We start from the raw sequence: 15,954 nt of genomic DNA on the forward strand, positions 1-15,954 counted from the left end.
GGCTTTAAATCATTGTGTTTTAGTTCTGGTTTTGTTTTTGTGTTTGTGTTTTTACATGGTTGGGTTTCTTTGTGTGTTTGTTTACAATTTTCACCACTTTTACTAGACAGCAGGTATGCAGAGCTGTTTGCACTGGTAGGCTGGAAGCCTTAACTCCTGGTCTATTGATTTTTTTTTAAATATTTTATTTTTAAGTAATTTCTACACCCAACATGGGTCTCAGACTCACAACCCCAAGATCAAGAGTCACGTGTTCCATCAAGTAAGCCAGACAGGCACCCCTGGTCTCTTGATTTTTTGACAAGGGTAACAAGACAATTCAGTGCAAGAAAAAAATAGCCTTTTCAATGACCAGTGCTGGGCTAACTGGATATCCACATGTACAAGAATGAGGTTGGATCCTGCCTCATACCATATGTAAGAATTAACTCAAAATAAATGAAAAACCTAAATGTAAGAGCTAAACCTAAAACTCTGAAGACAACATTGGTGTAAATCTTTATGACCTTGAATTTGGCAATGGTTTTGTAGCTATGAGTCCCTAAACACAAACAAGAAAAGAAAGAGTAGATAGATTGTACATCATCAAAATTAAAACTTTTGTTCTCAAAGGACACCATCAAATAAGTGAAGAAAACAACCTACAGAATGGGAGAAAATATTTGTAAATCATATCTGATAAGGGACCTGTATCTACAACATATAAAGAACTCTTACAATTCAATAATAAAAAGACATATTACCCAATTAAAAATGGGAAAGGGATGTGAATATACATCTCTCCCAAGAAAATATAAAAATGACCATTAAGCCAGCATTATTAGCCATCAGGGAAATGCAAATGAAAACCACAATTCCTTTTCACACCTATAAGGAGGGCTATAATCAAAAATAAAAATATTCGGGTCTTGAGTAACCATTTATTAAGTTCTGTGAATGACCACTATGCAAAAAAAAAAAAAAAAAAAAGACAATAACAACTGTTGGTAAAACAAACAAAAAAAAACTTGTTGGTAAAGATACAGAGAAATTGAAATCCTCATACACTTCTGGTGGGAATGTAAAATCATACAGTCCCTTTGGAAAACAGTCTGGCAATCCCTCAAATGGTTAAAACATAGTTAGCATATGACCACCAGTTCCACTCCTAGGTATATACCCAAATATGAAATGAGAAAAGAGAATGTAGATTAGTGGTTGCTAGGGCTTCATGGGTTGGGGAATTGGAATAGGATGACTAAGAAATGGTGGGGTTTCTTTTTGGGGTGATGAAAGTGTTCTAAAATTGATTGTATTGATGGGTATACAACTCTGTGAATATACTAAAAGCTATTGAGTTGTATACTTTAGGTGAGTGGATTATATGGTATATGATAAGTTGTCATTAAAGCTGTTAAAAGTTAAACAAACATCTTAGTCACCATAGAACTCTTATATCTTTTCAGCCAAGCACCTTCAAGACCTTCTCATGGAAAGTGTGAATTTTTCCCCTGCCAATCTGTCTGGCGCTGGTTCTAGGTACCTGAATGCTTTGGTTGACAGTGCAGTGGCCCTTGAAACAAAGGATTCCTCACTAGCTAGGTAATTCTTGTGACAGTTTTCATTTCTGTAATCATATGTACTGTAAGGTCTCAACTTTTTGTTTCACTGGGTAATTCTATATAGGAAATTAACAATAAATCCCAAAACACTGAATTTACTTAATTCCTTCTTATCATTGCTAGTAAATGTATGTATTTAATTCAGATAAACCTGGAATTGTTTAAATTTTAGTGTTTTCTTCTTTCAGGATTAGGTTTGTGAAGGTTGCTTCTCACATTTGTTTGGAAAGAAATTAGGTAACACTTACATTATTCCCCGTAAACAATAAGAAAAGCAGTAGCCTAAATTATCTTATTCAGGGGCGCCTGGGTGGCTCAGTCGGTTAAGCAGCCGACTTCAGCTCAGGTCATGATCTCGTGGTCCGTGAGTTCGAGCCCCGTGTCGGGCTCTGTGCTGACGGCTCAGAGCCTGGAGCCTGTTTCAGATTCTGTGTCTCCCTCTCTCTGACCCTCGCCCGTTCATGCTCTGTCTCTCTCTGTCTCAAAAATAAATAAACATTAAAAAAAAAATCTAAATTATCTTATTAAGCATAGTGAATTTTGGTCATGTCCCTACCCTACTGGGTAGAGTAGATTACGGACCTTTATTCTTTGTGACAGGTATTCCACTTATGTAATGACATTATTCGTTCTAGCAACCCTAAGAGGAAACTAAAGCTCAGGAGAGGTGTATTAAATAACTTCTCCAAGCTGGTAAATGGCAGATTTGGGATTCAAACCCAGCCTGACCCCAAAGTCCATGTGATTACCGTTGGTGGCCATATCTCAGCTAGGACTACCACTATAACTTACAATCAGAGAACTGTATAGCTATTCTACTTAATTGCCCATATAAAACTTGCAATTTATATATATTCTCAGGAAGTAGTGTTTCAGGTATAAGAACATAAGAAACCTAAACTTGAATTCAGTCAATTCGGCAGACACCAAATACCAGTTATACGCTAGGCATATAGCTCTGCTCTGAGGAAGCAGAGATGAATAGGATAATAATTGGCAGCAAGGACAGTCTCTGCTCACAGTCAAATAGGGGAGATGGGTATGTAAAACTATAGCATAGAGTGACACCTTTAACAGTATAAGAATGTACAACCTGTTGATAAGTAGTACAGAGAAAGGCGTAGTGAGTTCCAGAACCAGAGTGAATCTTATTTGAATTTTAAAAGACAAATTGAAATTTACCTGAAGAAGAGCTTTCCAGGAAATGGGAACAGCATATAAAAAAATACAGAGAGGAGCGCCTGGATGGCTCAGTCAGTTGAGCGTCTGACTTCAGCTCAGGTCATGATCTCACAGTTCATGAGCTTGAGCCCCATGTCAGGCTTTGTGCTGACAGCGTCGAGCAGGCTATCAGAGAGAGAGAGAACCCCTCTCTCTCTGCCCCTCCCCCACTCGCGTGTACGCACTCTCTCAAAAATGAATAAACGTTAAAATTTTTTTTAATTATTAAAAAAATGCATAGAGCATGATTATAGAAGAATCCACATTAAGACAAAATCATTGTTAGAAATGAGGAATAATTATCATTATTGTCCTTAATGTCCATTTATGTGACCAGATCCTCTTTTTAGTTTTATCCCCGCAGTGAATGATTTGACGTCTGATCTTTTCCGTACCAAATCCAAAAATGAAGAAATCAAGCTTGAATTGGCGAAACTTGAAAAAAATCTAACTGCAACTTTAGTGTTGGAAAAATGTCTACAAGAGTAAGTAACTGAGTTGAAAGTGGTGATGATGTTTGTTATACAGGCAGTAACAGGACAGTGTCAGATTTAGTTTTGACAGTAGACGGGATTTAAAACAACACATTAGAAACTGGAGTCCATACATGGTTTTCTAAGTAAAAAATGACTTGGGTGGAAGTAGGGATTGGGTACAGACTTTCACCTTGTACTTCATACTTTTTCTTACCATTTTTTCTCTTTTATAAATAGCCTGGGGTTTGGGGCGCCTGGGTGGCTCAGTCATTTAAGTGTCCATCTTCAGCTCAGGTCACAATCTCACGGTTTGTGAGTTCGAGCCCCACATTGGGCTCTGTGCTGACAGCTTGGAGCCTAGAGCCTGCTTCAGAGTCTGTGTTTCCCTCTCTCTCTCTGCCCCTCCCCCTCTCACACTCTGTCTGTCTCTCTCTCAAAAATAAATAAACATGAAAGAAAAAAATTAAAAATAATTAAATAGCCTGGGTTTTATAATTTTGAAAATGTATGTGAATTTTTCTTTTTAATTATAAGCCATGGTGCAACCTAAAGTCACATTATATTTGGTTGCCCCAGAGATTAGATGCTATAGATCAGGAGTGTGGATATGCACAAGTAATTTGGTGGTGTGTAAGTTTATTTAACAAATATTAAGTATGTATATGCAAGGCACTGTATCATGTCACATTTAGGAAAGAAGGCTTTGAGACTTCCATAATTCAAATTGCTTTAGGATATATTAAATCACTTTTTTAAATAGCAGGTTCACTTTCTCCAAGAATAATTGGCATAGATTAATCTTAAAATTACTTAGTATTCCATGAGGAAAATCCCAGGTGGCAACATGGAGTGGAGAATGACCTGGGAGAATACACCATAGCTAGTCCGGGGTATAAAATCTATGGTAGAAAGTAGCAAGTATGTTGTCTACTTTTGGCTAATCCAGAGGATTTTTTTTAATAATAATTCCACTGAGGAGAAGAAAATGTTTTCAACTCTACTTTTTTTTTCAATATATGAAGTTTATTGTCAAATTGGTTTCCATACAACACCCAGTGCTCATCCCAAAAGGTGCCCTCCTCAATACCCATCACCCACCCTCCCCTCCCTCCCACCCCCCATCAACCCTCAGTTTGTTCTCAGTTTTTAAGAGTCTCTTATGCTTTGGCTCTCTTCCACTCTAACCTCTTTTTTTTTTTTTCCTTCCCCTCCCCCATGGGTTCAACTCTACTTTTTAAAGGGATCTAAAGAAGGCAGAGTTGCATCTGTCTACGGAAAGGGCCAAAGTTGACCATCGTCTTCAGAACATGGATTTCCTAAAAGCAAAGTCGGAGGAGTTCAGATTTGGAATCAAAGCTGCAGAGGTTTGTACAAAGGACTGAATATATTTAGTTCTTTTCAGACTTCTTGTCGACCTTCATCCTCACAACTAGACATATGCTTACTTTTTTACAGATAAGGGAACTACAGAAAAGATAGGTCACTTACCCAAGGTCACGTAGCTGCTTAGCAGTGGATCCAGATTCAAACACAGGCAGCCAGGCCCCAAAGCCCGGGGGCCCCAACTCTTAGCGCTGAACCCACCTTGTCACAAATCTGTGACTGTTTGAAATGACCCACATGCAGCATAGAACTGCTTAGATGCATGTGGTCTTTCATCTATGATTTGTAGCTTCTCTTTACTGTGTTATATGATGAAAATATGTCACGATGGTCACTTTGAAAATACTTTTTTTCACTAAACTCCCTTTTTTGTAATTATAGGAGCAACTTTCCACCAGAGGCATGGATGCTTCTCTGTCTCACCAGTCCCTCGTAGCGCTCTCAGAGGTGAGCCTATTTTAACCCAATTTAGCTTTCTTTAGAATCCTAGCACACAATCTGCCTTTTCATTTGCTTCTTTTTAGAGAGCTTTATTCACTATCGACCTGTTTTTCTTTACCTCTGTACTTTATGTTCACTAGTATTTATACCTTTATTACGTGGTTAGCTGTATCTATCCTCACATTTGTTTGGTTTCCTTTATTTACTACTATATGCCAGAAACTCTGCTAGAGTCCGTTATATATTATTGATTTATTTATAAAATACATTTATTGAGGGATTATGCGCTAACCATGTAGGTCCTCTTCTTCTCTTTCCATGTACAGTAAAAATGCAGGCCCCAAAACTCATATAGGATGCAATTCTAGGTTTTTAGGTTGTGTAAGTGTTTCATGTATTTTGATAGGAAGAGGGAGAAAGAGGGGGCTTTGTTTTATTTTATTATTACTTATTTATTCTTAAGATTTTTTTATACTTTGATTTGGGAATCTAAAGTTGACAATTCATAAGTATGTATTTGAGATTCTAATTGTTCCCTTACATTCTGATTCCTCTTGATCACATTATTCTGTCTTCCTAGACAGCATATTTAGATCCTAGTCTCTTTTTTTTAAGATTTTATTTCTTTTTCATTTCTTTTTAATTTTTAAAATACTTATTTTGAGAGAGAGAGCAAGAGAGCAGGGGAGGGGCAGAAAAAGAAAGAGAGAAAGAATCCCAAGCAGGCTCCATGCTGTCAGCACAGAGCCTGACATGGGCCTTGAACTCAGGAACCATGAGATCATAATCTGAGCCAAAATCAAGAGTCAGGCACTTAACCAACTAAGCCACCCAGGTGCCCCTTTAAACATTTTAAGTCATCTCTACACCCATTGTAGGTTTCAAACTTAAACCCTGAGATCAATAGTTACATGCTTTACCAACAGAGCCAGCAGGTGCCCCATTTAGATCTAATTCTTAATAAATGGGAGTATAACTTTTCTATTTTAAGCATCTAATAAGGATTGTTTCCATTGGAAGTGAGTTTGTTATTCCTATATCTTTGAACCTCATTTAACACATTGATACAATTTGATATATTATTTAAAATATCTTAATGTTAACATTTATTATGTTTTATTTCAGAAATGAGCAATATTTAGTTGCGTTATGAATATCTCTATCACTCTGTGACTCTTGGATTTTTTTCCACCCCCAGAAATTGGCAGAACTAAAACGACAGACAATACCTTTGAAGAAAAAATTGGAGTCCTATTTAGATTTAATGCCGGTAATTATTTTTACAAATTAAAAAAAGTCGTCGCCAACTTTCCCCGGGGGTACTAACTGATCATGAAAATACTGGGTTCGTGTTTAAGGCTTTCAAGTCTCCGCTGAGTTTCAGTGTTGTGTGTGCACTGGATACACTCTGTAAGGTGTTTTGCCTTTTGAAAAAGATTGTTGCACTTTTTCTCCTTGAGTCCTAGTTGAAGCAACATAATCTTTCCTTGTTTTATTTTTCTTTAAAAGAATCCGTCGCTTGCTCAGGTGAAAATTGAAGAAGCAAAGCGGGAACTAGTAAGTAGTTCCAGTTTTTTTCCTTCCTATTTTTTAAAAATAAAGGAAAAAACACTGATATGGCTACAGCTCCCTCCACCCTTCTTTCCTTCCTATTCCAAGGTAAACCACGGTCTCAAAGCTGTTGTGTGTCATTACCACGCGTTTTTTAATACTTTTTTGGATATGTGTATGTGTTTCTTTGCATAAAAAATATATAGTGGCCTTTTATGTCTTTTACATTTTCACATAGATTTTCCTAATTGGAAAAGGGGGGTTGCAAGACAGAATATTCTTTTTTTTTTTTTTAAGTTTATTTGTTTATTTTGAGAGAGAAAGAGAGCAAGCAGGGGAGGGGCAGAAAGAGGGAGAGAGAGAATCCCAAGCAGGCTCCGTGCTAACAGCGACCCGGGGCTCGATCTCACAAACCGTGAGTTTGTGACCTGGGCTTAAATCAAGACTCGGATGTTTAACCAGTTAAGCCACCCAGGTGTCCCAAGACAGAATATTCTAAGCAAATGAATTAACAAAGGTGTATGAGCTAGAAAACGGAGGACTTTTCCAAGCTTTGACAAGTGATGCGGCCCAGCTGTTTAGGGGTATGCAGTGGACAATAGGACTAAAGAAGGTCAATTGGTTTATGATATAAAGGACCTTAAATATAAAGGGAGTTGAACTTGGAGGCTGTATGGGACCACTGAACATTGCTGTGTGTTTCTTTCTAAGCTAAAGAGAAATGAAATGTGATCAGAGCTATGCTTTTTGATTAGGCCAGTTTTTAGGAAGATTATTCTGGAATCAGTATATAGGGTGGATTAGAAGAAGGAGAAAGAAAACTGCAGAAACGGTTGGTGTATTTAGACCAGGTGAGAAGTAATGAGAAAGTGTCAACGAGAGAAGAAAAGAGGTGACGTGAGAGATGTTGAGGAAATGCATTGGTCAAGCAGCAGAGGTCAGAAAAATGTGTTCGTGTGTCTTTATACTGATACACTGATTCATCTCTCTAAAGGGTTTTTCCCCCTTGAGATGTTAACTAGAATCAGGGGTCTGAAAACTTATAGGGTGTGGGAAAGAGGGGGGCGAGGTAAAAGCAAGGAATGTCTAAACACATGTTTAATATTTATAATGGTATTTTTAAAAATTCCTGTTTTAATGTTTTTCTTTTTTGCTTCCTTTATTTTAAATAACACTAGAAGTTAGAGGACTTGTTTTATGTCCTTATTTATAGAATTTATGGTGGTTCTTTCTTCCTTTAGGATACCATTGAAGCTGAGCTTACAAAGAAAGTAGATATGATGGAACTGTGACCAGAGTCCAGTAAGCTTCATCGTCCCTAACAAAGTAAATTGAATAGGACTTGAAAGAATTGTTTCCTCTCCTATGCCTTAATAATTTAACACCTGTATAATAATGTCACTGTTGATGGAACAGTGGTTTCTGGTTGTGTATTCCATTTCTGTGCCCAAATACACAGTTTTCATATTACAAACTGTGGTGGGTTTTCTATGTTGCTGACAGTTAAGTGTCCCTCGGTAGGTCTCTTTGGTGAACATTATGACAGTTGTCATGCAGTCACTTGTGAGGCCAACTAAGTGAAGAGTTCTGTAACTCAACTTACGTTTCTCCCCAGCCCTCCCTCTAGGGTTTTGCTGCCTTCCTTCTGATCAATCACCTGCCTACCTCCAGATGTTAATATATGCAGGAATTTAGTTGAAAGAGATGACCTTTTAAATCAGTAGTAGAGAGACAGATGATTCAACCCATGGTGCTATATCCTTATTTCATGCCTTATGTCAGGATAATCCCAAGGATCAAAGATTTAAATGTTAAAAAAAAAAAAAAAAAGACAGTAAGAGAAACCAGGGAAAAGCTTTAATGTTTTGACTTTTAAATAATCATAGAGTCAATAACAGAGGACCCAAATCCAGGAGCCATAAATGAAATGATAGAATTATTTGAAAATTTGGCCTAAAAAATTCCTACATGGCAAGATCTTTTATAAGTAAAATCAAAGGCCGTTACCAACCATGGTATAGGGAAAAAGAAGGAGGAAGTTTTCATTGTGTTCCTTTTTGTACTTTGAAAAATTTTGTACCATGTGATTAAGAAGCAACAAGTTTAATTAAATTTATTTTATTTATTTTTAAAGTATGATCCTCTGTCATGGCTTTTTTTTTTTCTTTTAATATTTATTCATTTTTTGAGAGAAGAAAAGAGAGCGCAAGTAGGGGAGTGGCAGAGAGGGAGGGAGTCACAGAATCCAAAGCAGGCTCCAGGCTCTGAGCTGTCAGCACAGAGCCCGATGCGGGGCTTGAACCCACAAACTGAGAGATCATGACCTGAGCTGAAGTCAACCACTCAACCAACTGAGCCACCCAGGCACCCCAGCAACCAGTTTAATTTTTAAAAAAGAGGAAAATGAAACGAGGGGTTTTGTTTTTGCAATCAGTTCTTTTTTTAATGTTTATTAATTTGTGAGAGACAGAGACACAGCATGAGTGGGGGAGGGTTAGAGAGAGAGGGAGACATAAAATCTGAAACAAGCTCCCTGGTCTGAGTTGTCAGCACAGAGCCCGATGCAGGGCTCAAACTCACAAGCCGTGAGATCATGACCTGAACTGAAGTCAGGTGCTTAACCAATTGAGCCACCCAGCCACCTGCAATCAGTTTTTTTTAAGTTTACCTAAATGACCTTAAAAATTTCCCACTCCTTTCCCACAAATATGTGGAAATATAATATACAAAAGACATTTGTATTTCCTTTTTTGAAAACTGTCCATATCATTTAGCCATGTAGGTATAGTGATTTTGTCTTTATCTTAACAATTTATAAGAGCCCTTTGTATATTAGCTAAATTAATCTTTTGTGATTTGCACTGTAAATATTTTTCCCAAGTTTGTCATTTTTCTTTTGACTTAATTCCAGTGTTTTTGGTAAGGCAGCTTGAATTGATTGTGGAAATGACCACAGTAATTCTTCTGTCCCTGGGCACTCACCCGTTGTGTGGTGACTTTGCTACTTCTCCCATCCAGAGATGAAGTCTGTATCTCTACCTCTTGGCTTGGCCTTGTGATTTGTTTTAGACAATGAGACAATAGCGAATGTAACAGAAGCAGAGGATTAAAAGCTGTGTGTTGGAGCTTGCCCTCTCTTATGGCTCTGGAATTCTGAAACCACTACGTAAAGCAGCTTGAACTGTTGGCAGATGAGAAGCTACATGGAGCAGAAACAAGTGATTCCAGCTGAGCCTTGCCCCCACCCAAGACAAGCAGGCTGCCAACTGCCAGCCATATGAATGAGGCCTTCTTAGACTGTCCAGCCCCCGTCAAGCCACCAGCAGGCAGCAGAGATCAACCAACCTGGCCTGGGCCAGAAGCCCACAAAGTCAACCTATAGTATCATGAGAAATAATAAATGATTGTTATTTGAAGCTTATTTTGAGTTTTGGGCTGATTGTTAGCTGCGGTAGCTAATTGATAAAAGTAGCTTGTGAAATTAATGTTCAAAGTAAAAGGAGAGCAAACATATACACTGTAAGAATTAAAGAAACTTAGGACCAGCATAATTTTATAAAAACAGTAATTATATTATTATTTTTATTTTAGTTTGTTAATGTTTACTTTTGAGAGAGAGAGAGAGAGAGAGCACGAGTGGGGGAGGGACAGAGAGAGAGGGAGGCACAGCATCCGAAGCAGGCTCTGAGCTGTCAGCCCAGAGCCCAATGTGGGGCTTACACTCACAAACTGGGAGATCATGATCTGAGCCGAAGTCGGATGCTTAACCGACTGAGCCACCCAGGTGCCCCTAATTTTTTTGTTAATGTTTATTTTTGAGAGAGAAAGAGCGTGAGCAGGAGAGGGACAGAGAGAGAGGGAGACACACAATCTGAAGCAGGCTCCAGGCTCTGAGCTGTTAGCACAGAGCCCAACTGTGGGGCTCAAACTCATGAACTGTGAGATCATGACCTGAGCTGAAGAACAGGCAGAAAGAAATTAGCAAGGATACAGAGTATTTAAACAACACAATTTACAAACTTGATCCAATGGGCATATAAAGAATCCTATACCTACCTGCCATGGGATACGCATTCTTTTTAGGTGTATCCAGAACATTTCAACAGTTGTCCAGGGGCTCCTGTCTGGCTTAGTTGGTAGAGCATGTGACTCCTGATCTCAGAGTCATGAGTTCAAGCTTGGGAGATTGGGCATGGAGCTTACCTTAAAAAAAAAAAAAAAAAAAAAAAAAAAATTGTCCCAAGAGTGGGCAGTAAAGGAAGTCTCAACCACTACAAAAGCACAGAAACCCCATGCAGCATGTTCTCTCATCACAATGCAATTAGATTAAAAAAATAACCAAAAAGTTCTATGTTTGGAATTTAAGAAAAACATTCTAAATAACCTATGCATCAAATAATAATATGAATTAGAAAATATTTTGAACCAAACAGTAATTAAAACTCTGAAGGTCAAAACGTGGATTTCTGCTTTTGGCCCAGGTGGAGAAGAGTGATCAGACTGACCGCCTTGATTTACACAGAAAAACAAACAAAAATTAAGAAACAATAGTCTTCAGATACTGAATAACAAAGAAGCACAGGACATTCATTGATAAGAGAAAAAAATTAGGTGAGTCCTATGATTGCCCCAGCTTACTACATGGAAATAGCTAAAACTGGCTAACTTTTGTGTTTCGGGGCTCCTGGGTGGCTCAGTCGATTGAATGTCCGGTTTTTGATTTTGGTTCAGGTCATGCATGATCCCAGGGTCAAGGGATCAAGCCCCAGGTCAGGCTCCAGGCTGAGTCTAGAGCCTGCTTAAGATTTTCTCTTTCCCTGGTGGGGGTGGGGGTGGGGGGTGGGAAACAGGTGATGGGCGTTGAGGAGGGTGCTTGTTGGGATAAGCACTGGGTGTTGTATATAAGTGACGAATCATGGAAATCTACCCCCCGAAACCAAGAGCACACTGTATACACTGTATGTTAGCCAACTTGACAATAAATTGTATTTAGAAGAAAAAAAAATAAACAGGTGAATCTGACAAGAAAAAACAAAAGCTACATATATAATTACAATTTTGTGAAAACATCTGTGGCTTGCCTTTTTATCAAGACTACAGAATGTAATAAACTCTCAGTGTATTTTATATAAGAACTTATGTTACAAGAAGATGATGAAGAAAAAAAAACAAGATGATGAGGGTCTAAAAAAAAATAGATTCCCTCTTTCCCTCTGCCTCTGCCTCTCTCTGCCACTAATGCTCTCTCTCCCCCTCTCTATCTAAAATAAAATAATAAATTAAAAATATTGGATCTTCAAAAAAAAATTTTGTCTTTCAAAAGATACCATTAAGAAAGTAAATATGGGTGTTTGGCTGGCTCAGTGGGTGGAGCATGAGACTCTTGATATCAGGGTTGTAAGTTTCAGCCCATGTTGGGTGTAGAGATTACTTAAATTTTTTTTTTTAAGTGACTAGACAATCTGCAGAATGGGGGGAAATACTTGCATATCCCATATCTGATAAGGTACTTGTATCCAGAATCTGTAAAAACTTACAACTCAATAATAAAAGGCGGGATGCCTGGGTGACTTGGTCGGTCGGGCATCTGACTCTTGACTTCAGCTCAGGTCATGATCTCACAGTTCGTGGGATAGAGCCCCTCGTTGGGCTCTGCCCTGACAATGCAGAGCCTAGTTGAGATTTTCTCTCTCTCCCTCACTCTCCGCCACTCCCCCATGCTTCCCCTCTCTCTCTCTCTCTCTCTCTCTTTCTCTCTCTCTCACAATAAATAAATTGACTTAAAAAATAATAATAAAAGGCAAAAAAATCCGATTAAAAAAATGGGTAAGGTATTTGAATAGACATGTCTCCAGTGAGGATGTACAGTTGCCCAAATAACCACATGAAAAGATGTTTGACATCATTAGTTATCAGGGAAATAAAAATCAAAACCAGAGTGAGATATACTACCCCCTGCTCACAAGCTGGCTAGGACAAAAAATTACAAGTGTTGGTGAAGATGTGGACAAATTAGAACCCTCCTACACTAATGGTAGGAAGAAAATGCTAGAGTCATTTCAGAAAATGGTTTGGCAGGGTCTCAAATGATTAAATATAAGGTTACTGTATGACCCAGCAATTCAACTCCTAAGTATATACCCGAAAGAAATGAAAACATATGTCCACACAAAAACTTATACGTGAATGTTTGTATTAGCATTATTCATAACAACCCAAATGCCCCCCAGCTGATGAGTGGACAAACAAAATATGTTCTGTCCTCACAATGGAACATTATTCGGCCATGAAATAAAAAGGAATGAAATACCAGTACATGCTACACCTTGGATGACCCTTGAAAGCATTATGGGAAGTGAAAGAAGACAGTCACAAAAGACCACATGTAATAGGATTCTATTCATATGAAATGTCCAGAGATAGAAAGTCAATTGATGGTGCTTAGGGCTGGGAGGATGAGAGGTACGGGCTGAGAGCTAAGCGTACAGTGTTCCTTTTGAGGTAATGGTTGCACATGTCTGTGAATATATTGAAAACCATTGAATCGTATACTTTATTTTTTTAATGTTTATTTTTGAGAGGGACGGGAGGGACAGAGGAAGACGGGGACAGAGGATCTGATGAAGGCATGGCACTGACAGCAGTGAGCCTGATGTGGGGCTCGAACTCATGAACCGTGAGATGGTGACCTGAGCCGAAGTCAGACACTCAACCAACTGAGCCAACCAGGTGCCCTGAATTATATACGTTATTATTTTTTTAATGTTTATTTTTGAAAGAGAGAGACAGAGACAGAGCATGAGCAGAGGAGGGGCAGAGAGAGAGGGAGATGAAGTCTGAAGCAGGCTCCAGGCCCTGAGCTGTCAGCACAGAGCTTGACATGGGGCTTGAACTCACAAACCATGAGATCATGACCTGAGCTGAAGTCGGATGCTTACCCAACTGACCCACCCAGGTGCCCCATGAATTATATACTTTAAATGGGTGAATTGTACAGTATGTGAATTATATTTCATAAAGCTGTTGAAGAAAAGGTATGCAGATTAACAAGGAAGAAGTGGAGCTGTTTCTATCACAGATGACGTAGCGAAGTGAGTGTCCATCCCTGCACATAGATGCGTGGGTGTGGGCAAGCAGATAGCCAGAGCAGCCCAGAATTCAGCCTTTTGTTCTAATTCCATTTCCAGGTCTCTAGCATGCATATTTTCTGGAAACATCAAATGCACCCATATGGATGTGGGTTGGGGGGCAGTGTGTGAGAGGGAGCTTCTGGTTTTTGTCTCTAATTCCGACCCCTGGACTTCATGTCTATCTATAGAGAACCACTGCTATATCCCTAAATACCCCCCTAAATCAATCTCTTAAGTACAGAGACATGCTTAGATAATCACAGTAAAATGAACAAATTCGGAAAATTTAACTGATGTAGTATTGCTATCTAATATATAGTCCAGACTCAAATTTCTCCGGTTGTCTGAATAATGTGCCTCACAGGTGGGGGGATGGGTGAAATAGATAAAGGGGATTAAGACATACAAACTTCCGGTTACAAAATAAATAAGTCACAGAGGTAAAAAGTGCAGCATAAGGAATATAGCCAATAAGATTGTAAAAATGTTTGGTGACAATGACTGACTGTACTTACCTGTGAGCACTGTGTAATGTATAGAATTGTTGAATCATGTTTTACACCTGAAATTAATATAACACTGTTAATTATACTTCAGTTTTTATTTCTCTTTTGTTTGAGAGAGAGAGTGAGTGAGAGTGCAGCAGGTACAGAGAGAGAAGGAGAGAGAGAATCTTAAGCAGACTCTTTGCTATCAGCATGGAGCCCAATGCAGGGCTCAAACTCATGAACCATGAGATCATGACCTGAGCCGAAATCAAGAGTCGGACACTTAACTCATTGAGCCACCCAGGTGCCCCTACCCTTCAGCTTTTTAAATGCAGGATGCTGGGGCGCCTGGGTGGCTCAGTCAGTTGGGCATCCGACTTTGGCTCAGGTCACGATCTCGCCGTTTGTGGGTTCGAGCCCCGCTTCAGGCTCTGTGCTGAAAGCTCGGAGCCTGGAGCCTGCTTCAGATTCTGTGTCTCCTTCTCTCTCTGCCCATGCCCTGCTTGTGCTCTCTCTCTCTCTCTGTCTCTCAAAAATAAATAAACAAATGTGGAAAAAAAAATTTTAATGCAGGATGCTCAGTGGCGCCTGGCTGGCTCAGTCAGTGGAAACTGTGACTCTTGATCTTGGGGTTCTAAGTTCGAGTCTCATGGTGGGTATAGAGATTACTCAAAAATAAAATCTTTAAAAAAAACCCATGGGATGCTCAGGCAGATAAAATGTTTATGAAAAAAATAATGTACTTCATAACAATTGTTTTTCCAATCTAGGAGCGTACATTGTGTGCCGTTGTCTCTGCCTGAAGCCAGCTTTTGATACCTGATTTTGACCATTTTGCTTGTGCTGCTTCATTACACCCCCATTTCTAGGTCTGTGAAACTTTCTCCCCCCAGTTTCAGCTGTCTGCACGAGTCCAGCCAGGGTGGCACAAATCGAGGGCATTATTGAGGGCGATGCCATGAAGAGGCCCTGTGCTTTGCCTCATATTCCGCCTTGTGGGAAGGGCAGTACTGGCGGTAGATTTGCCTTTGCTTATACTAAATTAAGAAGTCCTGGGGCACGCAGCTGGCTCAGGCAGCGGAGCACACGACTCTTGATCTCCGGGTTGTAAGTTCGAAGCCCGTGTTGGGTGTGGAGATTATTTAAAAATAAAATCTTTCCAAAAAAAAAAAAAGAGAGAGAGAGAGAGAGAGAGAGAAGTCATGGCCTAGGCAGGGGCTTGAGTTGCCAGCAGAATAGATTAGCTGTTACAGCTTCTGCTGCATGGGAGGCCTGTGGAGCCGCACGTTGGGTGAGAAGTGCAGCATGAATGAAAAGCCGTTCCTCATCAAGATGCTTCCGAAGCTATTTTAAGAGTAGACTGAGGATTGTGTGTGGATGTCCTTGGAGCCTGTTTGGTCGCCAGGGGATCTTCTTCCTGTGATTTATCATGGGAGCACGTGACCAATGGCACACCACAGTGTGGCCAGGACCCTGTACCTGTGTGTCCTGTCTTGGACGAGAGACAACCTGAAGAGGCCACTCTGCCAGCTGTGTTTGGTACCACACTGCACGCGTGTCCTTCTGACCTTGGCTTCCTCTCACATTGTACAGGTATATATTTTTAGGTTGATCCTACCATGCCCAGCTCGCACAATGACAATTTTCTTTAAATTCTGCAGCG

General features: G+C 39.5%; 1 protein-coding gene across 5 annotated transcripts in view; it reads left to right on the top strand.

Annotated features, from left to right (window-relative positions):
- HAUS1 (HAUS augmin like complex subunit 1) overlaps window positions 1-11,270 on the top strand; it is a 19,205-nt gene extending 7,935 nt beyond the window's left edge. For 3 of the 5 annotated variants that reach the window (XM_019815222.3, XM_006938867.4, XM_045042193.1), the window contains exons 3-10: window positions 1,446-1,581; window positions 3,173-3,307; window positions 4,539-4,662; window positions 5,063-5,128; window positions 6,321-6,392; window positions 6,632-6,679; window positions 7,915-7,999; window positions 9,743-10,094. In XM_019815222.3, coding sequence (XP_019670781.1) covers window positions 1,446-1,581; window positions 3,173-3,307; window positions 4,539-4,662; window positions 5,063-5,128; window positions 6,321-6,392; window positions 6,632-6,679; window positions 7,915-7,965 — 632 coding nt within the window. In that variant the 3' untranslated portion in view covers window positions 7,966-7,999; window positions 9,743-10,094. Of the gene's footprint in view, window positions 1-1,445; window positions 1,582-3,172; window positions 3,308-4,538; window positions 4,663-5,062; window positions 5,129-6,320; window positions 6,393-6,631; window positions 6,680-7,914; window positions 8,000-9,742; window positions 10,095-11,154 lie in introns of those variants that run through there. The other 2 variants (XM_045042192.1, XM_019815224.3) reach the window with 2 other exon arrangements.
- Window positions 11,271-15,954: the final 4,684 nt, after the last annotated feature.

Source organism: Felis catus, chromosome D3, assembly GCF_018350175.1.
Source record: "Felis catus isolate Fca126 chromosome D3, F.catus_Fca126_mat1.0, whole genome shotgun sequence".
Lineage (NCBI taxonomy): Eukaryota > Metazoa > Chordata > Mammalia > Carnivora > Felidae > Felis > Felis catus.